General features: G+C 52.3%; 2 protein-coding genes and 1 long non-coding RNA gene across 10 annotated transcripts; 1 reads left to right on the forward strand and 2 right to left on the reverse strand.

Annotated features, from left to right (window-relative positions):
• Nucleotides 1-1,541: 1,541 nt before the first annotated feature.
• INAFM1 (InaF motif containing 1) lies at nt 1,542-2,305 on the reverse strand. Its single transcript, XM_019752633.2, has one exon. The coding sequence runs from the start codon at nt 2,303-2,305 to the stop codon at nt 1,883-1,885; it is 423 nt and encodes a 140-aa protein (XP_019608192.2). The 3' UTR covers nt 1,542-1,882.
• CCDC9 (coiled-coil domain containing 9) lies at nt 1,542-15,695 on the reverse strand. Of its 8 annotated transcripts, XM_019752630.2 has the most exons (15): nt 15,468-15,690; nt 13,752-13,825; nt 13,517-13,621; nt 11,773-11,874; nt 11,342-11,590; nt 9,829-9,912; nt 9,573-9,746; nt 8,844-9,025; nt 6,639-6,685; nt 6,402-6,534; nt 5,902-5,992; nt 5,433-5,814; nt 4,978-5,070; nt 3,916-3,965; nt 1,542-3,364 (listed from the first exon to the last, which is right to left on the reverse strand). In XM_019752630.2, the coding sequence occupies exons 2-15, from the start codon at nt 13,752-13,754 to the stop codon at nt 3,347-3,349; spliced, it is 1,713 nt and encodes a 570-aa protein (XP_019608189.2). In that variant the 5' UTR covers nt 13,755-13,825; nt 15,468-15,690; the 3' UTR covers nt 1,542-3,346. The 8 variants fall into 8 exon arrangements, with proteins under 8 accessions (XP_019608189.2, XP_019608188.2, XP_019608183.2 ...); XM_019752629.2 differs by lacking the exon at nt 1,542-3,364 and having other exon boundaries at nt 3,502-3,965; nt 11,776-11,874; nt 15,468-15,695; XM_019752624.2 differs by lacking the exon at nt 1,542-3,364 and having other exon boundaries at nt 3,502-3,965; nt 15,468-15,692.
• Nucleotides 3,526-13,999, forward strand: LOC141567727 (uncharacterized). Its single transcript, XR_012490564.1, has 4 exons — nt 3,526-3,661; nt 9,924-10,071; nt 11,745-11,893; nt 13,607-13,999. It is a non-coding gene; the product is annotated as an uncharacterized LOC141567727 (long non-coding RNA).
• Nucleotides 15,696-27,055: the final 11,360 nt, after the last annotated feature.

Genomic DNA, 27,055 nt, shown 5'->3' on the forward strand with positions numbered 1-27,055 from the left:
AATAGGGGGAGAGAAATGAGGAAGGCAGAAGACAGAGAGAGCTGGGTGGAGCGCAACAGAGATTAGAGTCTGTCAGAGAGTAAGAGATACAGACTAGTTAAGAGACATCAGGGAGAGACACGCAAGGATTGAGAGAGAGAGACAAACAGAAAGAGAAAACGGGAGAGAGAGGAGGATGGAGAGGGGGAGACAGAGACAAGAAGAGAAACCAAGAGATCGAGAAAAATGGGGCTGGGAGCAGAGAGCTGGAAAAAAAAATGGGTGGGCCAGTGGGGACAGAGATGAAGTCCCTCCCTCTAATTCACCGTTTGCTGATGTCCAGATCTCTGGGCTGACTTGATATCCCTTGGGATCCAAGCTGTGGTTCTTGAAGCCCTGAGGGACAAAGGTGGGTAAAGAGTATGTGATGCTGTTCTAAGACCTTTGGATCACTAGCTTATTTAATCCTCAGAGAAACTCTGTGAGATAGGTATTATCATCATCTTTATTTTACAAGACCAAAGAGGTTGAGTAACCTGCCCAAAGTCACACAGTTAGCGAGAGAAAGAGCTGGAATTTGAATCAGGGCACCGTGGCCCCAAAGTGAGCCCCCCTAACCACCACCAATGCTAACTGTAAAGATGTACTGGCTTCCTGAGTTTCTCTTCAGTCTGGGAAGTGGTGCTGGAGAGGCAGACAAGAGGTGGGGACATGCCGAGAATGACTGACCCCATCCCTCTCCACATCCACAGATACCCGTCTGAGGGAGGAGGCTCAGCTTCACTCTCCTGAGAAAGTCTCCAGTTCCAGGCAGCAGGCTGGAAAGGATAACTACCTACTGCATGAAGGGTCCACTGCCCTGCCCAGACCAGTCAGACCTCAGTCTTCCAGGTGGGAAAAGGGACTCACCTCTGATTCTTTCAGCGGAACCTCAGTTTCTCTGCCTTGGTTTACCAGCAGCATTGAAGGCCAGAGAAGCTGTACTAATGTTCAAAGGCAGCGCACTGCCTTGAGAACTTCCTCTGTGATTTCCAAGGAGGTAGCGAAGCCCCAGCACCACCCGTTCTCCCTCATCTTTCAGACCCAAGGAACAAGGCATCATTGCCTCCCAGCAGCATTTGGACATCTCAGGATGACTTTACTCTGTCCCTGACATTATAATTATACTAAGCACAAATCCCAGAAACCCAGTTCTTGCCTGAAATCATCCCACCTCTCCTCTTGCCCCATGCTGTAACAGCAGGGCGGACTCTCTACTTCTCTCCAAAGGCGCTTATTCTCTGCCTCAAGCATTAAAAAAACAACAAACAAACGAACAAAAAATTGTGAAGTCCTTCACACCGTCAGATCTTCAAGTACTCTGTTGCAGATAAGCCTCTTCTTCCCATCCCAACCCAAGAACTACATGATGGCGATAGAAGAGAAAGGACCACCTAGGGAAGGGAAGAACCCACCCAGCCCACCGAGAACAAGAGAGACAAAGCTAAGACGCCAGGAAAGACTTCCCTCACAAACTTGAGAGGGGAGGCACCTCTGCAGACAACACGACAAACAAGCACGAGGCAGTTGGGACTGGAGTTTATTGCAGGTGGACGTCTGGATACGGAGATTCGGAGAGGGGGCTATGTGCTCAGAATCCTACGGAGGCTCAGGAAAAGAGGTCAAAATGTAGTCTGCCAGATGGTGGAGGACCGGGCCAAACAGCGGAAGAGCTGCGAACCGCGAGGCCCCAAGACAGCTCCCCTTCGCCCTCCCCCTCGCCCCCATTCTTCAGGATGACGGCGCCAGAGACGCTAGGCGATTTCATGAAGACGGAGTACGGGCCCAACTGGGAACGGCGGATCCACGGTGCGGGCGCCGGGCTCTTCAGGACCAGCGGTCTAGCTTAGCGTAGTTGGGATGATTACCCGAGCCCTCGCCTCCTCGCGGCCTCCGGCGTCTCTCCAGGCGTCTGGCGGCTTCGGTCGCTGTGGCGGCGGCGGCGGCGGCGGCGGCTGTGCGGCAGCTCAACCTGGGGTCGCGGCCCGTCGGGGGCTCCCAGGAGGCAAGAGACTGAAGCAGCGGCGGGCGCCGGAGCAGGCGGAGCGCCTGGGCGGGCGGCGCACTGAGGGTACCGCGCGCTGGGCGGCGGGCCGGCCGGGGCCGCGGGGGGCCGCGTGGGAACCCAGATGAGACCGTAGTAGACGGCGAGCAGCACGGCTGCCAATGAGACGCAGAGGAAGTAGGCGCAGACCGGGGCCAGGCGCAGCCAGCGACCCCGCGGGCCCTCGCTTAGGCCGGCGCCACCCGGGCTCTCGCCGCCGCCCACGCAGCTCGTGCCCCGCATCCCCGCAGCCCACTCCGCTGGGTGCGGAGGCCCGCACCCCACCCCCGCACCATAGGCCCCGCCCCCTCGGAGGACCGCCTCCGCGGTCTAAATCTCCCTGGTCCAACCGCGCCCCCCCGCCAGCGTGGTCACGCCCCCGCGCGGGCGGGCCTCCTCAGCGTTCTAGGCCCGCCCTTCCTCAGCCTCTAGCCAACCATTATCAAGCTAAAATTTAACCACAGCGTTCTGACCCCAACCCCAGGCTTGTAATACTTGATCTTTCCTTAAATTCAGGTCTGTGACCAGCCGACTACTGACAGACTTCTGAGTTATACCCAAGCCTCCTAAATGTGAGCCCGCCCCAACGCTTAGCTCCTCCCTCTTTTGGGGGCCACTTCCCCGCGCCCGGCCTGACCCTGCCCCTTTTCGGGACTCAGACTTTTTCCAGGCATCTAGCCACGCCCAAGCCACGCCTCCTTCTGGCTCAGGCCTCTCAAGTCCCGCCCCTCCTTAGGCGCCGCAGTTCCAACTCGCTTTACTCCGAATCAGACTATACTCCAGCATTCGACTCCGCCCTCTTCTCTCCCTGGCCTCACCCCTCTCTAGTCCAGGCTCCACCCTTTTCCCCTTTCCTTTTCCTCACCCGTTTCCGCACCAAATTCTAACTACGCTCTCCGCCGGTGACTGCCCCCACACCAGTATTAGGCACTCCCATAAACCGGCTTTCGTAGCCCCACCTCTTTTCCTGACGATTCGCGTCCTAACCCCGCCCACCAGAATTCCGGCCCCGCCCAGGAGCCCTAACCACTCCCCTCAGGGGACCAGCCTCCTCCTCACTTTTGTGTCCGGAGGTCAAAGGTTACGCCCTCACTTTCCAGCTCCAGCCTACATCCAATCACGCCCCTTCCCCACCACCCTTAATTTCTCCCTTTCTCTAAACAGTGGGGTCCAGAGTGGGCTCCAAGGAGGAGAGATCACAGCCTGGAGAGCCAGAATAACCCCTTCCAGCCGCCCCCCTCCCCATCAAGGCGGGGAAGCTTCAGTCCCCTCCCAGCAGCGTCTTCAGGAATTCGGGGAGGCCTGCGGGAGGGGGGGAAGGGAAGACGTATCAGGGCGGGTGGAGGAAGGAAGACCCTTTCCTCCCGCCTCTTCCGCCACGGAAAAGCCTGCGAAGCACAGCAACCCAGCCTGCCCCCGCCAGAGACACAGTTCAAAGATTAGCGAAAGCGCTGCGTTTTAATAGAGACCGGGCCACTGGCTGAGAAATTCAAGTCCTTCGGAAGAGTCACCGGCTAGTTGCCATGCCCCCAGATGTAAGCTTCTGTAGGCGAGAAACTCGGCCCGGATACTGGCACCTACCCCACAAGACCTCCACAGGTGGGTAACCCGGGGGCGTCTCAGCACTCGGGTGCCAGGGCGCCCCCGATTTGTGAGATTGGTCTATTGCCCTGGCCCCTCCCCGTTCCGTCCCTGACTCCTCCCCCCTTACATTTAACCCTCTCCTGGCTGGAGTGTGGCGGAAGCAGAGGACAGAGGAGCGAGGCGGCGGGATGTTAGTGCACAGTCGGCGGGTGCGGTCAGCGGGCGGCCCCCGGTGGCGGAGCGGCTGCCACCACCTTGCAGAAACGCACCCTCTGGAAGTCGGTGATCTCTGCTGTCTCCTGGCCCTCGGGGCCAGACTCTGGGGAAAAAAAGGGAGGTCAGCAGAGAACAGTTCCCGACCCCTCCACCCAGACCCCGGACACCCCCGTTGAGCCCCGCCCTCATCATGATTGAGCCTGGCTACTGCCGTTCCGCGCTAAGTAGTTTATGAGGCTCAGACAACTTTAATTCTCGCACGAAGCAGCACACACCCCAACAGAACCCTGTTTACAATCGAGAAGATAATCTAGTATAGGGAGATCAGTCACACTTGGCCAACACGTGACTCAAAGACAGAGCGCTTGGGCACCCCGGCCCCACCCACCATCCTAAACTACTCCGACACTAGCCCACCCCCACCTCAGGAGCTTAAACCTATCAAGACCTCCCTTAGAGGACCTGCCCTCCCTTGCCCTTGCCCGCCTCCTCGGTTCTAACCAGACCTTCCTTGGCTCTGCCCCCAAATCCTAATCCCACTCTTGGGGGGGAGGTACCTGTTTCACAACCTGGCTTCCACGGGGGGTCGGGGGGGGGGCGAGGTGGGGAGATGGGGTTCAGCCTCTCTTTCCTACTCCCTTGGACTCAACATTCTAAACGGGTCCGCATTTCTATTCTAATTTACCCCACTCGTTACACCTCAAAACCCTAATCACGCTCAATTAAACCCATTATTCTGTTCCCATTTTTTTAGACCTGTTTAAATTTCTATTGCTGCCCCACCCCTTTACTTTTAGATAATTTTCCTAAACGGCTAGGGCCCAACGCTGAATCCTAATCCCGCCCTGGCTCCACCTCCTCACCCCCAGGCCAGTGCATACCTTCAATTCCTGGTCGCTGGGCACCGGAAGTCCTTCCCTCAGCTCCACCCTCGGACCGTGGCTCCACTCTCACCTCATCCCAGCATGCTAACCTCACCCCCAGGTTGCTACCCCACACACCTAAGGTGGAGCCACAGCTCCACTCCATCCTACACTGCCAGCCCTCCTCTCCTCAGCCCCAGAGGAAGAAGAGGAAGGAAGGCAGCCACCTCCAGGGCCCATCAGCTCCCCCACCTGGAACTGCCTCAGACCCATCCTCTTCAGCTTTCTGGGTTCCTGGGAGGTTGGGCTCACTCTCCAGCGAGGCAGGAGCTGGCTGGTCACCTCCTGGGGAAGGGGGAGGCCCAGTCAAGAACCTCCCCCTCCAAACAGCCCCCACCCTGAGAGAAGGCACTAGGGGAGTGAGAGGGGGTTCAAGGACACACCTGGGGAATGTCATTTGACAACGTGAACTCTTTATTGGGAAGGGGGCTCTGAATGACCCAGAGCAGGAGCAGGATCTGGGAGTGGGCAGTCCAGAGACAGGGGTAGACAGTACACAGCGGGGCATGGGCTGTCCTCCCTAGCCACCAGGGCAGTGGGGCACATGGGGTCCCAGAGCCCAGCCCCTTAGGTTCCCCCCTGCCCATGCACCCCTCGAGCACACACAAGCAGCCAGCTTCATGCATTTCCAAAAGGCCAGGCCTCACCCGGAGAGAGGGCATCAGCCGGGTGGGTAGTCCGGGGAGAATTCAGCTCCATCTCTTCACCCCAGTCTGACACAGGCTGATGGCCCCCAGGGGGCGAGAAGGGGCTGGAAGGCTTGCTAGGAGACTGGGGAAGTGGCAGGGGGTCCTCGGGCCTGGAGGGCTCTTGTTTGGCCTGCTCACTACTGGGGCTCTCAGTGGGCTCTGCCTCTTCGGGTTGATGGTCTTGGGCTGCTTCTTCCTCCTCCTCAATCTCCTCCTCAATCTCCTCCTCGTCCTCACTCACATCTTCCCACTCCTCTTCTTCCCCTTCATCCTCCTCCCCCTCATCCTCCTCCCCCTCATCCTCAGGAGGCTGGTGGGCAGGGGCTGGGGTCTCAGGCAGCTGTGGGGAACACAAAGAAAGTCGGGGAGAGGGTGGGTGCCCTGAGCACCTCCACAGCCCCTGTCCAGAGATGACAGCCCGCCCTACCTTTGTGGTTGTCTCTTCTGGAGGAGTGGGCTGTGGGGCCTCGGGGGCTGGGGACACGGCTTCCTTTGTCTCCCAGCGGTCATCATGGTCACTGGAGAGGACAGAGAGGAAGGGTGAGACCTGGGGGTAAAGGAGGATGGCGCTTCCCACCTCCAGCTCCTTCCCAGAGAAGCAGTACAAACCTCAACTTGTGGGGAAGAGAGGGGCTGTGGGATTTCCAGGAGGAAATGGTGGCATGTGTCCTCAGGTGTCAGGGAGAGATAGATTGGGGGGAGCAGGGGGGACAGGTAGAAGAGGAGATGGGTGGGAGGGGAAGGGTGAACAGATGAGAGCAAAGTTGAGAGCCAAGCCCCGACTCCCCCAAACCAAGCTCCTGATCCAGAGAGACCAAGTACCCAGAGAGACACACAGACCCACAAATACACATGTAAGAAAGCCCAGGGACAGGGCCACACAGCCCCACTAGGGGTGTTCACATATTCAGGGAAGGGGAGTCCCACCTGTAGGCATGGGGGGCTGCCTTGGCCTGGGGGCGGCTGCTCTTCCTCCTCCTGCGGCTGACCTCAGCTTTATGCTGGGACAGAAACTCCCTGAAAGTGGGGGGCTTGGGGGGCCGGGCCCAAGCCTGGTCATCTGCAACAGAATCCAGGAGGGGTTGGGGGCGGGGAGCATGACACAAACCACCTCCCATGTCTGGCCCAACGAGCTGCGTCACCCCACTGGAGACACCCACTCACCGTAATGGTGGGATGATTCAAGGGCAGCAGCCGGGCCATCCTTGAACCTAGAGAAAGAGAAGGGGATGAGCAGGCAACTGGGGACACAGTGGGAGCAAGAGGGTAGGAAGAGATAAGGGGGAGAGACGGGGGCCAGGGTCAGAAATCAAGATCGTAGGAGAACATGTTCAACCAGACTGGGGGTCACTGATTAGAAGGGGGACAGGATCAGGTGATGGACAAGAGACAAATTTAACATATTGACAAATACAGAAAGAAAAAACTCAGTAACCCCCTAAACAAAAATTTGGAAAGTACAGGATCCCCAGCTTCCTGTCTGGACTTATTTCCTATTATTCTCTCTCACCTCCCCAGCTAAGCAAGTTCTCCCACCACAGGGAGCTTCTGCCTCAGGGCCCTCGCACCTGCTGCTGCTGGGACACTCTTCTGCAGATCTTTCAGTGGTCCCAGCTCCTTCAGGCCTCAGCTCAGAGGCCTTTCTAAACCCCCATTTAAAATAATCGTATCTTGGGGCAGCTGGATGGCTCAGTGGGTTAGAGCGCCAGCTCTCAACAACAAGGTTGCCGGTTCAATTCCCACATGGGATGGTGGGCTGCGCCCCCTGCAACTAAAGATTGAAAATGGCAATTGGACTTGGAGCTGAGCTGTGCCCTCCATAACTAGACTGAAGGACAACAACTTGGAGCTGATCGGCCCTGGAGAAACACACTGTCCCCCAATAAAAAAAATAAAAAATTGTATTAAAATAATCCTATCTTATTACATATATACCTTGTTTCCCCAAAAATAAGACCTAGCCGGACCATCAGCTCTAATGCATCTTTTGGAGCAAATATTAATATAAGTCCTGGTCTTATTTTACTGTAACATCAGACCAAGTCTTATATTAATTTTTGCTCCAGAGGACGCATTAGAGCTGATGGTCTGGCCAGGTCTTATTTTCGGGGAGACACAGTATTACCTAAGTCTAAAACAACAGCCTCCATCCCTCCATGCACTCTGCTTCATTCTTCTTTATAACCTCAAATAGATCTAGTCATGGCCCATCTTTCCCACTGGATTCTAAGTTCCATAAAGGCAGAAACGTGCTAGTCACTGCTGTGTCCCCATCACCTAGAACCTGACACATAAGAGGGACTCAATAAACATCTGCTGACAAAATCAATGCACACATGCATTAACGAGACGTTGCAGACTGTTTTGGGGAACCAAGAGAAAAACAATTACTTTCTCATTTTTAACCCTGAGAACATCTCCCTAAAAGCCCAGCTACCTATACCTTAGAAAGATCAGCAACAATATCTGTGCAAAATACTCATGCTTGCACAAGCTTAGCTCACAATCCAAAAATAAGTATTCTGACCACCAGAGACACAGACAAGGTCCTCCTTCTGTAGCCAATGCTAACAATCAAAGTTCTAGGTATGAAATATTCCAACGCAGCAAAAGACAGAGGATGGCGTAAAAGCTACGGTTGCTGATCTTAGGACTGCCGTTCATCAGCTCTTTCAGTATGGAAGTTGGTCCTCTTGTCAATGACATAATGATGCCTTCACTTTAAGTCTGACTAACTGGATTTTTCCTGGACCCGAAAGAGGACAGAGTCAGATTTGAGGATAATGATTCCACTGGGATAAGGAGTTTGGGTTGGTGAGGGACAGTTAGAGGGATGAAGGGAGAATGCAGAGGTCTAATCGCTGTTAGCAATTCTTCCTGTCCTCCCTGCGTATGTACATCCGTGCCTTAAACCATGGAGCCACTGCAGTACTAGCTACTGGAGTGGGCAGTTTTATAGTTCCTGCCCTGGCAATGCTGGTCTACTGGCTAATTAGAATGGGGAAGTGTGTCCATTCTCCCTCTTGCCCATCTGCCAATGCTATGACCAGCGCTTCCCCGGGGAGCTGCTCCCCTCAGCCTGAACCCCAGAATGAACACACGTGAAGCAGAACTGAGTTCAACCTGCATCGAGAAGCCAAGCCCAGCCAGACCCACAGCTGAAAGTCCAGCCTGCATTAGCTGAACCCAGCTGACCTGTGAACATAAGAAAGAGATGCTTTTATACGCCACCGAGACGGGGTGGTTACACAGCATTGCCACAGCGAATGCAAACTGACATACAGGGTGAGAAGCTAGAGCAAGTCAAAGAACTTAGAAGTCAGGGCCAAGGTCAAGGAGCCAAACAGGGCGACCAAAGAGGAGACTCACATGCCATCAGTCTTCTCAGCATCCCACTCCCGCCGCCACTGGCCAGTGGGCTTGCGGTGTCTCTGCAATCGCTCCTGGTCAATCTTCTCCCTCTCCTGCTTCCAGCGCAAGTACTCCGACCGCTCCCGGCCCGTCATGGAGAGTGTCATGTCACCGGCACCACCCAAGCCGGCCCGGCGGCCCTGCCCAGCAGCAGACAGGCAGTCAGGGCCCTAGTCTACAACTCAGCCCACCCCACACCCTCCAGGTTCTCAAGGTCACACGAGAAGTGGACAGGGCAGAGATTAGAAGCAGGACTATTCCCAGGGCACAATCTCAGAGAGGCCATCCTAGATCTTTTTGTTAAGGAGCACCCCTCTCTATCTTCTATCCCCTCACCCAGTTTTTTTAGATTTTTCTTGACAACATTTGGCATTACCTGACATCTTATTATATATTCATTTATTTAGCTGCCACCAGAATAAATTTTGTTTGGGCAGAGGCTTCGCTGTGTTTACAACCCTAAGCCCCAGCAGCTCTGACAGTGCCTGGTACCCAGCCGGTGCCCAGTAAACATTACTGACATTAGGAAGCAGAGGACATGGCCAAAAGAAAGCAGTGTGGTATTGGCACCAGAACCAACAATTCATGAGGTGGTGACAGAGGCACTGCCTCTCCCTATCCTGTCTCTCTCGCCGCTGTGCCTGGGGCTCAGCACACACCCACGGTGTCCCTGCTGCCAGCACCCACCTGCCGCTCCTGCTCGAGGCCACAGCGCACCCGCTCAAAGTCGGGACCCCCCCAGTTGCGCCCGTGCCGGCGGCTGCCTTCCCGGCGATCCCGCTCGGGCTCCTCTAGGGGCCCACTGCGCCGCCGGGGGTCATCTAGGAAGTTCCGCACCGGGTTGGGCTCCAGCACACCTTCCTGCGGGCACAGGGAGCAGGGAGTTGGCAGGCTCCCTGGCCTGGGCGGCTCTGCCCCACACAGGGGACGCCCTGGCACTGACCCGCTGGTTGCGCTCGTACTCCGCAATCTTCTCCATCTCTTCATTCATCTTCTCGATGTTCTGCCTGCGCCGCTCCTCCCACTCCTGGGGGACAGAGAGACACCAGCATCAGGAAGAAGCACTCAGCTCTTCTGTGCAGAAGAATCAACGTGGCAGACGTGAGCCTCTCCTCAGACAGACCTGCTTTCCAGGTTGGCTCTCAGCTGGCATTTGGAACTTGGCTCCGTGTGTTCTAGTCAACAGGTAACTGACAGGGAGGGCTCACCGTGCCTCGACGGTTTATACCATGATGGTGTATGCTGACCACTTGATTTCCTTCTGGGGCCACAAGTTTTAAGTATGTACCAGGCAGAGGGGACCTACGTGGCCAGCCCCCGATAAAAACCCTGGGCACTAGGTCTCTAATGCGTCCCTGGTAGACGACCCTTCACATATGTTGCCACGACTCAATGCCGGAAGAATTAAGTGCAGCCTGTGTGACCCCATTGGGCAAGGCTTCTTGGAAACTCACACCTAGTCTCCTCCAGACTTCAGCCCATGTGCCTTTTCCCTTTGCTGATTTTGCTTCATATTCTTTCACTGGAATAAATCTCAGCAGGGAATCTTTCTAGCAAAACACTGAGAGGAGTTGGGAACCGCAACACTCCATAGCCACCACAGTTATAATGACAATAATAGTAATAATTTGGCAAATGGCTAGGTGACCCATCCCCAATTCATTCTCCCCTTCTTCCATGGTAACAAAATTATACATGAGCACGTGGCCAAGCTGCTAGAGATGATGTTTTCATTCCCAGGGCTCGGCACACAAGAGGGCAATAAGCTTTCCCTTGATTTAAGCCATGGTATTGTGGGGTCTTTTTCTTACAGCTGCTTAGCATGTACAAATAGTAAACATCTGTAAGTTACGATCACTGAGCGCTTCTCTGAGGGTTTCAGTGCCTGATGTCGCAGAACGTTTATGATAACCTTTAAAGCCGAGTATTCTTCCCACTTAAGAGGGAGAACCCGGAAGCTCCCAGAGCAGAAGTGAGCTGCCCAAGGACAGAGAACTAGTAGAACCAGGGCAACCTCAAATCCATGACAGGCTCTGAGCCACTATGCTAGCTGTTCTCCCACCCTGCTAACCTGCGTGTCGGGGTGCTGGAAACAGTTACAATAAAAACATCACTGCTCCACACAAACAAATCCAAGGAGTGAGACAGACAGAAAGAGAGAGCGAGCATATGAGCCCATCAGACAGAGAGAGCCCACCAGAGACAGACAGAGCCAGAAAGAGATGGGCAAGCGCGCACCTAGATCAACGCAAGGGGAGACAGAGAGAAAGACAGGGGAAGTACACACAAGTACTGGCCAGGAAGGAGAGAGAGAGAGTGCCGGATGGAGGGACTGGAAAAGAGAAAGAAACACAGAAAGACAGACAAGTGGTCAAACGGTCCATTTGAAAGTAAAAAAAGACAGGAATGACAACAGAGAGTCCCAGGCAGAGGTCTCCACCCTTCCTGGCTCCTACCTTGGATTTGCGGTCAGCAGTTGAGGTATCTCCAGCTCCAGAGAGATGAGGGGACCCCCTGCCCCGGCCCCTCCGGCCGCGGCCCCCAGCCCCTCCTCGAGGCTGCTCCCCAGGACTGTCCTCCCAGCTGCGGGATGCCCGGCCCATGCCTGCCCGGCCTCCCTGCTGGGTGGGAGTCCGGCCTCCCCTGCTGGACCCTGGGAGCCGAGGAGTCCCCGGAGACCTCCGGGAGGGACCCTGGTGCTTCTCCTGAAAGAGGAAGGGAGGAAAAGTCCAGTGAGTGGGGCAAGGAGACTGGGATGGCCCAGGTCCAAGGGCAGCTGCTAGGATGGAGGCCACCCAAAGGTCTGGGACAGCTGGGAGGGCTCTCAAGTCTCAACTCTCTCCCCCTCCCTGTCCTCAGGCATCCCACACCTCGGTGTGGAGCTCACCACCTCAACTGCCACATTCTCCTTCTCCAGCGAGCGGCCCTTCCGGGGAGCTGTCACTGCTACACCCTCAAGTTCAGCTTTTTTACGGTCCTCTTCAATCTCCTAGGAGCAAACATCAGAGGTAGGCGAGTATCAGAAGTCCTGTGCGCTGCTGGACTCCCAGAGCCCCCTGAATTTCTCCTAAATTTCCCCAGCCCAGGCCTCTCTCCTGAGTGCTAGAAAACTGGTCACTTCAGCGTCTTCCCCCAAACTGCATCACGCTGCTCCCCTGCTCAGAACCCTCCTGTGGTACCCACCTCTGAGTAAGAGCCACAGGCTACCCCACAACCTACAGGGTCCTAAGGATCTGGCCTTCCTACCACCTGAACTCATCTCCCACCTGCTTTCATTGCTCACTCTGGCCTCCTCACTATTCCTAGGAAATACCAGACTCAGATCTGCCTCAGGGCCTTTGCACCTGCTATTCCCTCTGCCAAGAACACTCTTTCCCCAGAGATCCTTCAGTCCCTCACCTCCTTCAGGTCTCTGCTCAGATGTCCCCTTCTCAAGAAGGCCTTACTTGACCAGCTTATAAAAACCAGCTCCCCTGCCATTCTCATGCCCCTTCCTCTGTTCATACCTGGCATTATGTGTGTTTTGCCTATTGTCTGCCTCCCCCGTGTAACACAATCTGCTCAAAGACAGGGATATGTCTGTCTTGTTCACTGATATATACCCCAAGCTTAGAACACTGCCTAGAACACAACGTAAACTCAGTATGTGTTTTTTTTTTTTGCTTGTTTTGTTTTGTTTTTTAAATGAATGAATGCATGAGAAATGAATAAATGAAAACTATTCCTCTCAGGTCCCATCTCAGGGACAGCCCCGTCTATTCTGTCACCTTTGACAGAGAACCTGGGCCTTGTCCTAGACCCTCCCTCCACCTCCCCACCTCCCATCAGTCACCGAGTCCCCTCAACAACAGCCCTTTCCCATGCCAGGCACCCCTCCTCTCCCCGAGGTCCCTGCTTTAGCTTCCTCCTTGGTTTCTGATCTCTATATCGCCTCCTCCTAGTCACACCATACAACAGCCACAGGGGCTTCCTAAAAAGCTATTCTGACTTGGTTCTACTCCTGCTCACAGGCTCTCAGCCCTCCATGGCTCCCCAGTGCACTCTAGACAAAATCCAAACTCTTAGCCTGGCCCCTACTGACTTCTCCAGGTCGATATCACCTGATTAACCCTCCAACTTTAAGCTCCAAGTTTTTGCACAAACTGTTCCCTCTGCTAGAAACACGTTCCACTCTATTTTTCAAATGACTAATGTCTACGTACCTTTCAGGTCTCAGAATCCCCTCCTCCAGGAAGCCCTCCCTAATATCCCCCTGGCTGAGGGAAGAGACCCCTCTGAGCTCCCAAAGACCCCTGAACTCCCATCCCAGCCTTGCCCAGTTTGGGTCATCACTAATTAAAGTCAGGTCTGTGCACCCACTGGACTGTCAACCCTGGAAGGGCAGGCCCAGGGCTGTCTCAGTCACAGCTGTTTCCCCAGCACCACTCATCACAGGGCCTGATACAGTAAAGACCTTTTGTAAATGAATGACGAAATGATGGCATGAAGAAAGGAATGCCAGGCAAAGGCCTTTGGCTTTTATCCTGAGAGTGAAGGGGAGCCATGAAAAGGTTTGAAGGCAGGGAAAGGTGAGGGAAACTCACTGCGGGGGAGGAGAGGGGATGGGGTCTCCCAGGACGGGGCTAGGGCACCTGGTAGCGCCGGATGAGGGCCTCATTCTTCCGCCGAAGAGCCTCAATCCTCTTGTCCAACTCAGCATCCTTCTCCTCCTTCGATTTCAGATCCAGCGTGGCTGACTGAGAGGAAGAAACAGTAAGAACCTATACCTATCCCAGTGCCATTCAACCCAGGGTCTGAGTCGGGCACCCTCCTCCCAAGCCCCCTGCTCCAAAGCTCAGATTCCAGAGACCCCACTTTCCATCTCACCATTCCACTGGCTGGGTGGGGCCGAGGTCCCAGCAAACCTTCCCTGCACAATCTGGACACAGCACTGGGGGTTCCTGAGGGCAAAAGGAACAAAAGGACTAAGGCCAGTGCTTCCCCAACATGCTTCTGCTCCCACACTAGGGGTTCCTCTCTCTCACACCTGTACCCACAAAAACACCTGCACCTCAAAAGAATTCTAGCCCTCTCGTGCCTTCTTCTTGAAATACTAGTACACTTCTTACCTGGAAAATTTAGGGTCGGCCCACTGTGAACATTTGGACCCACCCATTTCCCATGTAAACACTAGATTCACACCCACCTTGGGAAAGTCCTGGCCTCACACCCCCACCTAAACCATCTAATACTGCTCCCCTCCAAACGAAGTTCTCTAGTCCAGCCTCTACACTCCCGTGCTGAGAGTTTTAACCTGAGATTCCATCTCAAGAGATTCTGAGATACACTCTCTCCCCACGACCTGCACAAGAAAGTTCTAGGCCCATCACCCTGTGTTCATTCTGGTGCCGCTCACAACCCTGTGAACATTCTAGATCCGCCTCTATCCCAGGACTGTTTCAGACATGTCTCATAACCCCACACTCAAAAAAAGCTCGAACCCCACTCCTACAGACTGCCGCGAACCCGTAAAGCACATTCTAAACCCACGTCTACCTCAGCGATGTCCTAGCCTCGTCCCCACCATCCCGAGAAAGGTGTCGCTGCCTCCCTGTACCCCTCAAAGATCACGAAAACAGGTCCAGTACCCACTGACGAGGCTTCGTAGGCCAGGCCCGACCTCCCCAGTGAATATTCTCCCCGCCCCGACGCAAACAAAACTTGCCGGACCGCCCCTGGCTTTCCAGGGAAAAGCTCGTCTCGACCCTGTCGGCAACGCCACAGCCCCGCCCCCCCGGCCAGGATAAACTTTCTGGCCCCGCCCACGCGCCGCGTCACTGATCTGGCCCTGCTTCCGACCTTCCCCGCCAACCCTCTGGCCCCGCCCCCTGACTCCCCAGGCAACAACCGGAACCCGCCTCCTCCTCGTATTACACCGGCCCCGCCCCGGTTCGCCAGCCACCACTCTGGCCCCGCCTCCAGCCAACCTTGTCACGCCCCCTGGCTCCCGCTCCCGCCCTGTCGTATCAATATCTGGCCCTGCCCCTGACACCTCCAGCAACGGCCGTAGTTCTGACTCCAAAGCCGGCTTCCCGGCCAACGCTCTGACTGCGCCCCTGGCTCCGACAAAACTTTCTGGCTCCACCCCAGCATTCCCCTCTAGCACCCTGCCCCCGGCCCCTGGCTCCCGGTAACTTTTTGGCCCCGCCCCCGCCTTACGTCAGCCTCTGGATACGCCCCTGACTTCCCGGCCAACCCACTTCCAGCTCCGGCAAAACTTTCTGGCCCCGCCCCCAGCGTCCCGGCCCCGCCCCCTAGCTCTCCGGGCAACATTTTGGCCCCGCCCCCAGCGTGGGGCACAACTTTTAGGCCCCGCCCCCAGCTGCCCACCCATTTTCCGGCCCCACCATGCCGGGCCCTGCCCACCAGCCGACGTCTCACCCCGCCAGCGCCCCTCTAGCTTCCCATGTGGGCGTCCTATCCCCGCCTCCCACAGAGTACTCTGACCCCGCCCCCGCGGGCTGGTCGCTCCCCCGCCCGCATCCGCTACCCCGTCAGGCACCGCCCTCTCCGGGCGCACTCCCGGCCTCCTCTCCCGGTCACCTGTCCCGGAGACCCCGCGGCGTCCGCGACTCCGGGTCCGTCGGCCTCCACGTCCACAGCTCCCGGGCCACGCACGTCACTTCCCGCCCTCGTCACGTGAAGAGGGGAAATAAAGAGGGTCACTTCCGGCCCTACCGGCCCATTTCCGGGAGCCTTAAAGGTGCCGCGCTCCTGCGGGTGGACGCCGAAGTGCATCGAACTGGTCAGCAAGGGTGTTGTGCAAACGTGTTCCATGTCCTTCTGCTTGGATTATCTCTTCCAGGGAAAAGAGACACCATTCTCTCTCTCTCTCTCTTCCTCTCTCCCTCTCTCCCTCTCCCTCTCTCCCTCTCCCTCTCTCCCCCCTACATGCTCCCTTTATTTCCTGGTTCCAATAAATAGGTGCCAGGCACTGGGCAATGACTCCTGGAAGCCTGACCTGCCAGGCTTGTGCTGGGGAGATGTAGAGGGAGGGTCAAAGTGATGAACGTCCCCATCCCTACCCTCATGAGGGAATACACAGGTAAATGTGAAATAACCAGAAACAGAAACGTGGGAGGTGCTTTGTAAGGGGCAGGAGGAGAGGCCTGAGGGTGAGAGCAGGTGGCTGTTGAGGCAGAGACACACCGCCTGTGCAAAGGCCCTGTGGTGAATGAATGTGGTGTATTACAGGACCTGGAAGATCAGAAAAGGATCAGCTGGATTTGACTACAGCGTCCAGGGGGCTACGTGCATTAATCAAAACTCAGACATAATAAGCCAGTTATTATAAGTGATGATAAATGCTACGCAATTACTTTATAAGAGGTTATGACAGTTATAAGCCGGCAGACCAGATTCCCTGAGGTTGCCAGTAATTTTGTTTTGTTATTTAAAATATAGAAAGTGGGAGTATCTGGTAGTCCCTTGCCCATTATATGGCTAGTATTAACAACCTTTCAGAGACCTCTACATATACAACTTAATCATAATTCCCCAAATACCTGCCAAGTTGACTACATCACTTGCTTCAGCTCTTTGTTCAAATGTCACCATGTCACCTCATAGGGGCTTTCCTTGAAACCACCAGTTTAAATATCTTTTACTTACTTAACTTGTTCACAATCTGTCTCTTGCACTACATTTTCTGTTTTATATCTTGCTATGTTCCCATTGCCTCCAATGGTACCTCACACATAGTAGGCTTTCAAAAAAAAATTTGTTGAATCTTTATTACTACTATTTTCTTGCCTTTGTATAAAACAAAAAGCATATATACTGCACTGAAATTCTATATCTTTTAACAATGGATGGTTGACAACCTTTTAAACTGCTGTGTGATATTCCATCCTGGAGATGGGCCATAATTTGCACACACATACACACACCCGCCATGGACATTTAGTTTTTTCCAATTTGGGGAGATTGCCGACAATGCTGCATTAAACTTCTAGAAACACACACCTTTGTGGGTACATGATCTGTAAGTTGGCTCTAAAAGGACTCATAACATGATTAGTACTGTGGACTCTGAAGCTAGAAGGTGTGGGTCTGCATCCTGGCTGGCTCACTTACCGACTGTGTGACCTCGGACAATATAGGAAATTTCTCTGGACTTCAGCTTTTTCATTTGTAAAACAGGTTATGACACCTTCCTCCTCGGTTTGTTGTGCAGAATTCAGTGTGTCAGTGAATTAAAACACATAAAGTGCTTGGCACAAGACCATTATGACTTCTAAAAAGACAAGTTGCTGGATCGAAGTCTAATTCACATTTTTACTTCATAGTAAAAATGAAGAGTGGTGGCCCCAGGTTGTGTAGGGCCTGAAGTTTATACACAGTAGGAAACCCTCTTGGAGAAAAAGAATAAAATAGTACAAGATTAGATAAAGACAACAGATTGGTGGTTACCAGATTGGAAGGAGGGTGGGGGAGAGCAAAATGGGTAAAGGGGGCCAATCATATGGTGACAGGTAGAAACAAGACTTTTGGTGGTGAGCACACTATAGTGTATATAGATAGCGAATTATAATATTGTACACCTGAAACTTACATGCTCTTATTAACCAATGTTACTTCAATTTTAAAAGTTGTTTTAAAGAATACAAGACTGAAAGGGCACCTTCCAGGGTGTTGGATAGAGCCATAGCAGTGAGGGGCCCAGAGACTTACATTTCATGTGCCACACAGTAAAGCCACCTCTGATGGTGACAGCTATGGAAAGAAGTTGTGCCCACTTCCACCCTTCCAGACAGGACAAGAGTGCGTGCTTTCCCAAAGCCTCCCTGACATGGCGTTTTATCACTTTTTGATTCTTGCCAATCTGATGGCCAGAGGGTGGTGTCTTGTTGCAGTTTGAGTTGCCTGACTAAAGAAATCTCTGATTAAAAACTGAAGCAGAGTGCTTTTGTGTATGACTACTGGGGGTCAGAAGATACGAGTCAGAGTGAGCCGGACCCTGAGAATTCCTCCTTGGGGCACTCAGCATTTTCAACAGAACCCTCCATGAAACAAAGCGAACATCATCGTTATCTCCATTTTATAAATGAGGACGCGGAGGCCCAGTAAGAACCCAAAGGTCAGCTAAGCTACCACTGACCGGGCACCTGCCTGGAGCAAAGCCACAGGCCCAGGCTCCAAACAGTCCTGCTCTCCTTGCCCCTCCCAACCAGCCAAGAGAGGCTCCTCACTCGCATTTCAGAGATGAAGACCCGCGCGGGGTCAGAGAGCTGATGCTGCTGGCCTGGCCGGAAGTCATCCAGCTACTCAGCAGCCAACCTGGAATTTGAACCGAGGGCTGCCTGACCTGGGAGAGGAGAGACAAGATCATGGACTCTGGAGCCCGGCTGCCTGGGTTCAGATCCCAGCTCTGCCACCTGAGCTGTGGGACCCTGGGGAATTCACTTAACTTCTCTGATCCTTAGCGTCTTCATCTGTAAAATGATAATAACAGTGCCCGCCATTGGGCTATGGGGGAGTAGGCAGGCTGAGTAATGGCTCCCAAAGATGTCCACGCCTTGATCCCTAGAACCTGTGAATGTCACTTTACATGGCAAAGGGGTCTTTGCAGATGTGATTAAGTTAAGGCTCTTGAGATGGGGAGATTATCCTGGACTCTCCTGGTGAGCCCAATGCAATCACAAGGGCCCTTATAAGGGGGATGCAGAGGGCGGTTTGACAGGGAAAAAGGCTGTGTGACACTGAAGCAAGATGCTATGCTCCTGGCCCTGAAGATGGAGGAAGGGCCCACAAGCTGAGGAATGCAAAGAACCCAGGTGGAAAAGAAGCTTGAAAAGGTTAGTAAACCGATTCTCCCAGAGTCTCCAGAAGAAACATGGCTCTGCCCACCCTTTGATTTTGGTCCAGTGAAACCGATTTTACACCTGACCCCCCAGAACTGTAAGAGAATGTGCATGTTTAACAGCAGCAAGAGGCACTTGGAACAGTGCCTGGCACACAGTAGGTGCATTAACAGTCACTGTTACTATTCCCTGAAACACACCTAGCTGAATAACCCTCATTGCCTACCGGCGACACGTCACAAATGTTTGCCAACTTTTTTGTTAAATGAATGCTCTCTTAATTTGCATTACAGCCTACAAGGTACTGTGTTTCCTTGAAAATAAGACTAGGTCTTATATTAATTTTTGCTCCAAAAGACGCAATAGGGTTTATGCTCAGGGGATGTCATCCTGAAAAATCATGCTAGGGTTTATTTTCCGGTTAGGTCTTATTTTCGGGGAAACACAGTAGGTGCCTATTTAGACCCATTTTACAGAGGGGAAAACAGGCTCAGTGAGGTTCCCCTCCCCAAGGTGTCACAGCTGTTAAGCCGCCGCATTTATGTCCTGGGGCTGCCGTAACAAATTACCACAAACGGTGTGACTTAATACAGCAGAAATTTATTCTCCTGGAGTCCTGAAGTCTGATATCAAGGTGTTGGCAGGGTTGGTTCCTTCTGGAGGATTCTGAGAGAGAATCTGTTCCATGCCTCTCTCCTAGCTTCTAGTGGCTGCCAGCAATTCTTCACATTCCTTGGCTTGTTGACACATCACCCCAATCTGCTTCAGTCTTCTCTGTGTCTCTGTGTCTTCTCCTTTTCTGTCTCTTATAAGGACACCTGTTCCTGGATTTAGGGTCCTTTAACTACATCTGCAAAGACCCTTATTCCAAATAAGGTCACATTCTAAGGTTCCAGGTGGACATACCTTGGGGGCCACAATTCAACCCACTACAGTGGCAGAGCCAGGTTTGAACCCAGTCCCTGGGACACACCAACTTCCGTGTGCCTAGCCCTCAATCGAGTCCTTCAGACAGAAAGGGGCTGCCCAGGCCACAACAGAGCGAAGGTTGAGAAACCCCGCTGTAGCCACACAACAATATCTTTGGTTCCTTGAAGACAATATAGTCTCCATCTTGTCTGGGCCTTGGCATGGACTGTTTCTCCTGCTTGGAACACTCTTCTCAATCTCTTCCTCTAGTTAGGTCCTCCTCATCTTCCGGGCTCATCTTAGATGTTACCTCTTCCAGCAAGCCCTCTTTTACCCCAGGATAAGATAGGGGGTCCTCTTCCCAGCCCAGCCCATTCAGGGTCCTCACTGTCCAGGAACAAGTCTGTATCCTCCCAAACTCAACCCCTGTAGGGGCAGGGCTGGGGTTGTCTCTGTCACCACTGTGTCCCCAAAACTGCCCAGCACAGTGCCATGCACACAGTAGCCCTCAATACATACTGAACAACTAAAGCAACCTGGTCCTCACAGAGCCTTCACAGTCTCCCCCACCCATTAAACCAGCAGGTCCCAACCCCACAATTTCCCAAACACCCTGTATGACAAAAACTATTTTCATAACACCCCTTTTACTATCCTGAAATGAAATGCATAGCTAGTACATACTACCTGCACACATCATTTTAAAAAATCAATATAATAACCCAACCGTAACAAAAGAGAAATGAAAGTAATTTATAATAGAGTAAAATATATGTAAAAATGCATAAGTACAACTAGACTGGAAAACATAAAGAAGTGGTCAAATGTTTCCACCTACTTATAATGAATGTGTTTGAGTATAAGAGAATTCAAAAAATTGCCAGTGGAATAGTGTGCATTCCCTTTCGTTATATTTGAGATTTTGAGAAAGGGCTGCGTGCGTGTGTGTGTGTGTGTGTGTGTGTGTGTGAACACAGCAGCTGAGACAGCAGACTGACACAAAACACTGTAGTGAAACACTTTGATGTGACTTTGATACCGGAAGTGGGGTTGCAGTGGGGACGTGATTATCAGAAATGGTGCAGAATCCCTAGTTGATTTCTGAACAAAAGAGTACGATTTTCTCTAGAAAGAAATAATTGAGTCCCTGGAAAATGCAGGCTGTATTATAACCATGCAAACAATATTTGGTATCTACCAACAATAGAATGTCTCGATTTAAAGAGACTAACACCATCAAGTGTTGACCAGGATGTGGAGCAGCCCGAACTCTCACCTACTGTTGGGGGTGGGGGATGTGAATGCTCCAATCACCTCAGAGAACGAGTTCTACTCCTGATCACACATGCGCAGACCCTATGAACCTGCCAATCCACTCTGAGAGTGGAAACACATGTGCATGTTCACTGAACAACATGTCAGGTACCAGAATGTCCATAGAAGCCTTAACTTAATAGCCCCTCTTATGGGCTGATTTGTATGCTCCCCCAAGTTCATATGTCGAAGTCCTAACCCTCCATACCTCAGCATGTGACTTTATTTGGACACAGGCCTTTTACAGGGAAATTAAGTGAAAATGAGGTTATTTGGGTGGGCCCTAATCCAGTATGACTGACACAACGTGTCCTTATAAGAGATTAGAACACAGACATGCACACAGAGAGAACCCCATGAGAATACAGGGAGAAGACGGCCATCTACAAGCAAAAGAAAGAGGCCTCAGAGGAAACCAACACTGCCAACACCTTGAACTTGGATTTTTAAGCCTCCAGAATTAGGAGAAAGTTCGTTTCTGTGTTTTAAGCCCCCCAGTCTGTGTTACTTTGTGATGGCAGCCCTACCAAATGAATACAGCCTCAAAGTGGAAACAACCAGAAGGCCCGTCAACATTAGAACAGATCGTCTCACTCTCTGTGGTGCCCTCACACCACAGAATACTATACAGCAATGAAAATGAACGGTCGCTACCTCCACACAACAACATGGGTGAGTCTCGCAAACATGATGCTGAGTGACAAAAGCCGGACAGGCACAAAGGAACACACCGCATAGTTCCATTTATATGAAGTTCTAGAACAGGCAAAACTAATCTCTGTTGTTAGAATTCAGGATCATGATTATCCAGGAAAAAAGTGACTCGAAGGGAGTTTGAGGGGAGGTCCTGGGGGGGCTTGTAAGGCTCTGTTTCTTCCCTGGGGTGCTGATTACATGGACTTTTCCACTTGGGATTTGTGGGTTTTGCAAAAGTATGTAAGTTATGCCTCCATTTAAACAACGTTTTGAAGAATTTTGAAAATGAAATTTGAAAAGTTCAAAAAATTATCATAAAAATACTTTGCGTGTATATGTAAAATGGAGTTAAACTCTAGCGTTAGTTCATAATTATCAAGTATCAGGCTATATGAAGATCTGGTAGGAAATTTGACAGCCAAGTAGGTCGACTTTCGTGTGCAAGTTTCCGATTCGTCACCAGAGGGCAGTGTGGCTCTCTCCCTGCCGTTTTAGACGCCAGACAAGCATTCGTTCAACAAATAGTCCTTGACCCATGAAAACCTACTTTGTGTCCGGCCTCCTCCTAGTTTTTAGATCTGTGAAATGGGAATTCAAATGTACAGCTGTGCTGGAGTCATGTCTCTGCCGCCATGGAGCTCACTATCTCCAAGATGAGACGTATCATAAACATCTACACAAAGGAATCTATAATAGGAGCGCTGTGAAGCAAAATAAGGCAGGATGAGGGGACAGAGATGGTCGGGGAAGGCTTCTCCAAGGAGATGACATTTGAGCAGAGACCAGAGTAAAACACGAGGACAAGCTAGGTGACTATGGGAGTGTCCCAGGTGGAGGAAGGGACTCTGGTGGCTCTATTCCCCAGTTATAAGGGGGACTTAGGCGGGCCTAGCCAGGCCCTATGGGAAACAAAGTGCAGCACATTCTCTGACGCAAGCAGCACAGGTCAAGGTATAGACAAGATAACCTCCTATGAACCTTGGGGGAGGCAGGGAGGCGACTGGGGGGTTCTGCCTAGAGGAGGCAGCATAAGACTCAAGCTTATAGGCCTCTCGGGATGACTGAATATTTGTTTTATCATGACTGCTTTAAGGTCCTGTCTGGCTTAAAGAGAGTCTGTACTCTCTTTCAGGGCTGGGGATACAGTGATAGACATTTCAAAAGCGTTTTCTACGTCTCAGCCTCCCTTTGTTACGTGCATTATCTCACCAACTCAGCCCGTACTCTTCTTCCAATCTCCACTTTACAAAGCAGGACATCAAAAGCCAAGAGACGTTGTGAGCTGCCCAAGGTCACCTGTTCAGCTGGGATTTGAACCCAGAGGGGTCCTTCTGACTCCCAAGAGCCCACTATACCACCGCTATAATAAAGTATTATAATTACTAGTAGTATTGTGTTTGGCAAGGTGCTTAACTTTTCTGTGCTTCTATTTCTCCATGTGTAAATGGTGCTAACGATAGCATGTTGTGAGGATTAAATAGAATAACATAAGTGCTGAAAACAGTGCCAGACACACACTATATGTGTTTGCTATTATTGCTATTATCCATTGGATCCACAAATAGCTACTGAGCAAATTACGTAGACTACTTTCAAAATAAATGAATCAAAATAAATCCAGAATCCTACCACATCTCCCACCTCTACCTCCTGCCTATCAGGATAGTCATAGGGTTTAACGAGGTCAGGCACATAGTAGGTGCGCAGAATGTGAGTTGCCATCATCATCATTATCTCGGCCCTTATTGTTATTAGGTAGGTGCAAAAGTCATTGCGGTTTAAAAAGTTACAAATTGCAAAACCACAATTCCTTTTGCACCAACCTAATATCTCAGGCCAAAACCTGGAGCTCCCTATACTCCTCTCTTTTCCTTACACACACACCCAATGCCCCAGCCAATCCCATCGGCTCCACCTTTAATCTGATCCCAAAGCCTCCACTCTGGTCCAGTAGCCATCACACCATTCTTACTACAGTCACCTCCTCACTGGGTGGGCTCCCTGCTCGCTGCTCACAGACTGTTTCCCACTTGGCCGCCAGAGGGCACCTGATAGAACTAAATCAGCTTATATCCTTCCTCTACTCAGAACCCACCTGTGGCTCCCACCTCACTCAAAGTAAAAGCTAAGGTCCTGACCATGATCTAACCCCCTCTCATACCTGTCCTCCCATGCCTCCCCCTTTGCTCCCTCACCCCCAGCCCTTCCAGCTGCCCAGTAGCTTCTCACCATTCTGGACACTCCCGCTCTGGCCTCAGGACCTTTGCACCAACTCTTCCCTCAGTCTGGGGCACTCTTTGCTCCTTCACCTCCTTTGGGCCTTTACTCAACTATCACTTTCTCAGGAAAACCTTCCCTGGCCATCCTAGTGAATAAGATCACCCCCAACACTATCAAGCCCCCTTCCCTGCTTTCTTTTTCTACTTCAAGACTCATTTTGTATTGTTGCTTATGTTTTCCATTGTCCATCTCCCCCAGACCAGAGCATCAGACCCATGAAGACAGGGATATTGTCTGTTTTGCTCACTGTTATCTCCCCAGTGCCTACAATATTGCCGGGCACAGCGGAGGCCCTGATAAGTCTTGAATGAATGAATGAATGAATGACTATAAGAATAAATGACCACTGGCGTCTTTGTGGTTACAAGTATCCCCTTCTCTCCCTATGGAATCCCAGAGGCTCCATTCACCACCTATGTGACCTTAGGTGGCGGACCTCAATTCTCTGACCTGTTTCCCAATTGTAAATGGGATTTTAAATAGTCTCTATCTCATGGGATTGTTGTGAGGATTAAATGGGTTCAGATTTACAGCATTCGTGAGTTGGTGACATCGTGAGTAACAAAGGCGGACTGTTTTTGCGGAACTTGCGCTTCCCCCTTTCGCCGCTCGGGAGCAGCAGGCGCCCGACGGATTCGCCCGAACGGCTCGCGCGGGCTGAGGAGCGGGGGCAACTCCGGCAGAGGAAGCTGATGAAATCCAAGCCAACTCGCAGTGAGCTCATCCCGCCCGGGCGCCTCCGGAAGCCACGGGGCCGCCCGGCCTCCGCCTGGCCCGAGCGATAAAGCCCGGGTGCCGAACCAAGGCGGGAAGTCCTTCCTGAAGTCTGCCCTGCATGCTGCCAGAAGCCGGGGCCCGCGGGGAGGGGCGAGGATGAGTAGAGAGTTGGTCCTCTGACTGTCTACGCAGAAAGAAAAGTGAATTCTGAGGATGGCTGTGGGAGTGAGAGCCAGAGGAGATGGGGGAAGGAGGGAGGGAGAGACAGAGACAAGACGTGGGAGAGACAAAGGGAAGGAGAGACAAAGATAGGGAGGCTGAGGCAGAGGAGGGGGAGACAGCCCAGGAAAGTAAGTGGAGGGACAGAGATGGAGACAAACAGAAAGAGAGATGGGGGAGACAGAAAGAAAGAGACAAGGAGAGATAGAGATGGTGGAGACAGACAGTGAGAGACAGAGATGAGAGAGACAGAGATGGGACTTGGGACACAGAGACAGAGACAGAAGGACAGGGACACAGAAATAGGGAGAGACAAACGTGGGGAGACAGAGATGAAGAAAGAAACAGAGAGACCTAGCGAGTGGCAGAGATTGGGGAAGCAGAGGCAGAGGTGACGGAGATGGAGTCCAGGGCACAGAGCTGTAGGGACAGAGGTAATGTAGGGGAACCAATGGAGAGAGGGGGAGCCAAGGAGGGTCGCCCCGAGTTGGGGTCGCCTGCAGGGACGGGTCCTGCAGGAGACGGGTCGGGGTGGGCCCTGTGGGCCCCGCCCCCTCCCAGCCCCCCAGCCCTGCGGCCGCCGCGGCGGCGGCGGCGGCGGCGGCAGAGTCCCGAGTTACCAAGTTACCGCAGGATTCGCGAGCTTCTCACTGGCGAGGCCGCAGCCAATCAGAGCGCAGCGCCGCTGTTCTCGGGCAGGAGCTTGGAGACGCGCGCACCTTCCCCCGACACCGGCGCAGCACGCTGCTGACACACAATCACAGTGGCTCACACACACACTGTCCCAGGGACACGCAGCATCGCCCCACACACACGCAACCACAGTGGCACAGTGACATACACACGGTCCCGGGAACACGCAGAGACTCAGCATCACACAGACACCCCAAATCTCAACGACACAGACACAGTCCCAGGACACAGCACTGCCCAGACCCACAATCACAATGACACACAGCATTACCCTAACACAATCACACTGACACCCAGCATCGCCAAGAAACATGCAGTCTTGATGACTTAGTCCCTAGAACACACAGTATCAGTGACATACATGATCACAGTAGCACCCCCACAATCCCACAGCCAATTCATCCTGATACACACACAGTGACACACACAATCACTACAATGACACAATCATGTTGACTCACAACATTGCACAGACACACGAACTCATTAACTCGTACAGTCCCATGGACACACAACATTCCCCTGATAAACACAACCACAGTGACACACGTTTACAATGACACAGACAATCACAATGACACCCAGCATTGCAAGTTGCACATACTCTCAGTAATACATAGTCCCATAGACACAAAATTTCAGATACAATAACAGTTACACAATTCCACTATATACAGCCCTGTCCAGACACACACAATAGTGGCACACATACACATCTTCCCTATACACAGCAAACACACTATTATAGTGACACAACAAACATACCCACCACACACAACGTAACAATTCCATTGACACACGATGGCACATACAATTCCACAGATATGCAGCATTGTGCACACACACACAACCACTGTGGCACACACACGCAATCCCACTGACACACAGCATTGCACAGACACCCTCATAGTGACATAACCACACTGACACACAGCGTTATACTATGTACAACCAAGCTAACACAACAGTACAATGACACAACTTGTTCACAGACATTGCTGATAACACACATCATTCTGACATGTATACAATCCCAGTGTTACACAAACACAATCACATGGACACATACTGTCTCACCCATGCACACCTGCACATTGCACATAACAGCACACTGACACAAACAACACATCGATACACCATCACACTCACACACAGGACACCAGAACATATACAATAGCACACTGACACACAATCACATAGTCTCAGCTTCTCCATGACACATGGGACAAATGTAGCATGCTGACACACACCACCATCCCACTGACACACAATCAACTGATACACAATAGCACACTGACAGTCACACTGCACACTGACACAACCATCACCTTCATGTGCCAATACCCTGACACCAGCACACTGACCCTGCAGACTTACAGAGGACTCTCCAGCATACAAACACTCAGTCACACAAATAATCCCCCATTCCTGCCCCTGTCCCAGTAAAATGTGTGTGATGTGGGATGATGGGGGAGGGGATGCTGAGTGGGCTTGTGTGTG

The sequence above is a fragment of the Rhinolophus sinicus genome, linkage group LG11 (genome assembly GCF_036562045.2).
Source record: "Rhinolophus sinicus isolate RSC01 linkage group LG11, ASM3656204v1, whole genome shotgun sequence".
NCBI classification, from domain to species: domain Eukaryota; kingdom Metazoa; phylum Chordata; class Mammalia; order Chiroptera; family Rhinolophidae; genus Rhinolophus; species Rhinolophus sinicus.

Coding starts and splice junctions, on each gene's coding strand:
- INAFM1 (XM_019752633.2), bottom strand. CDS start 2,305: ATGCGGGGCACGAGCTGCGTGGGCGGCGGCGAGAGCCCGGGTGGCGCC.
- CCDC9 (XM_019752624.2), bottom strand. Junction 11,875..13,516: donor CCCTCATCCGGCGCTACCAG/GTGCCCTAGCCC, acceptor GTTTGCTCCTAG/GAGATTGAAGAGGACCGTAA. Junction 9,747..9,828: donor AGTACGAGCGCAACCAGCGG/GTCAGTGCCAGG, acceptor CTGTGCCCGCAG/GAAGGTGTGCTGGAGCCCAA.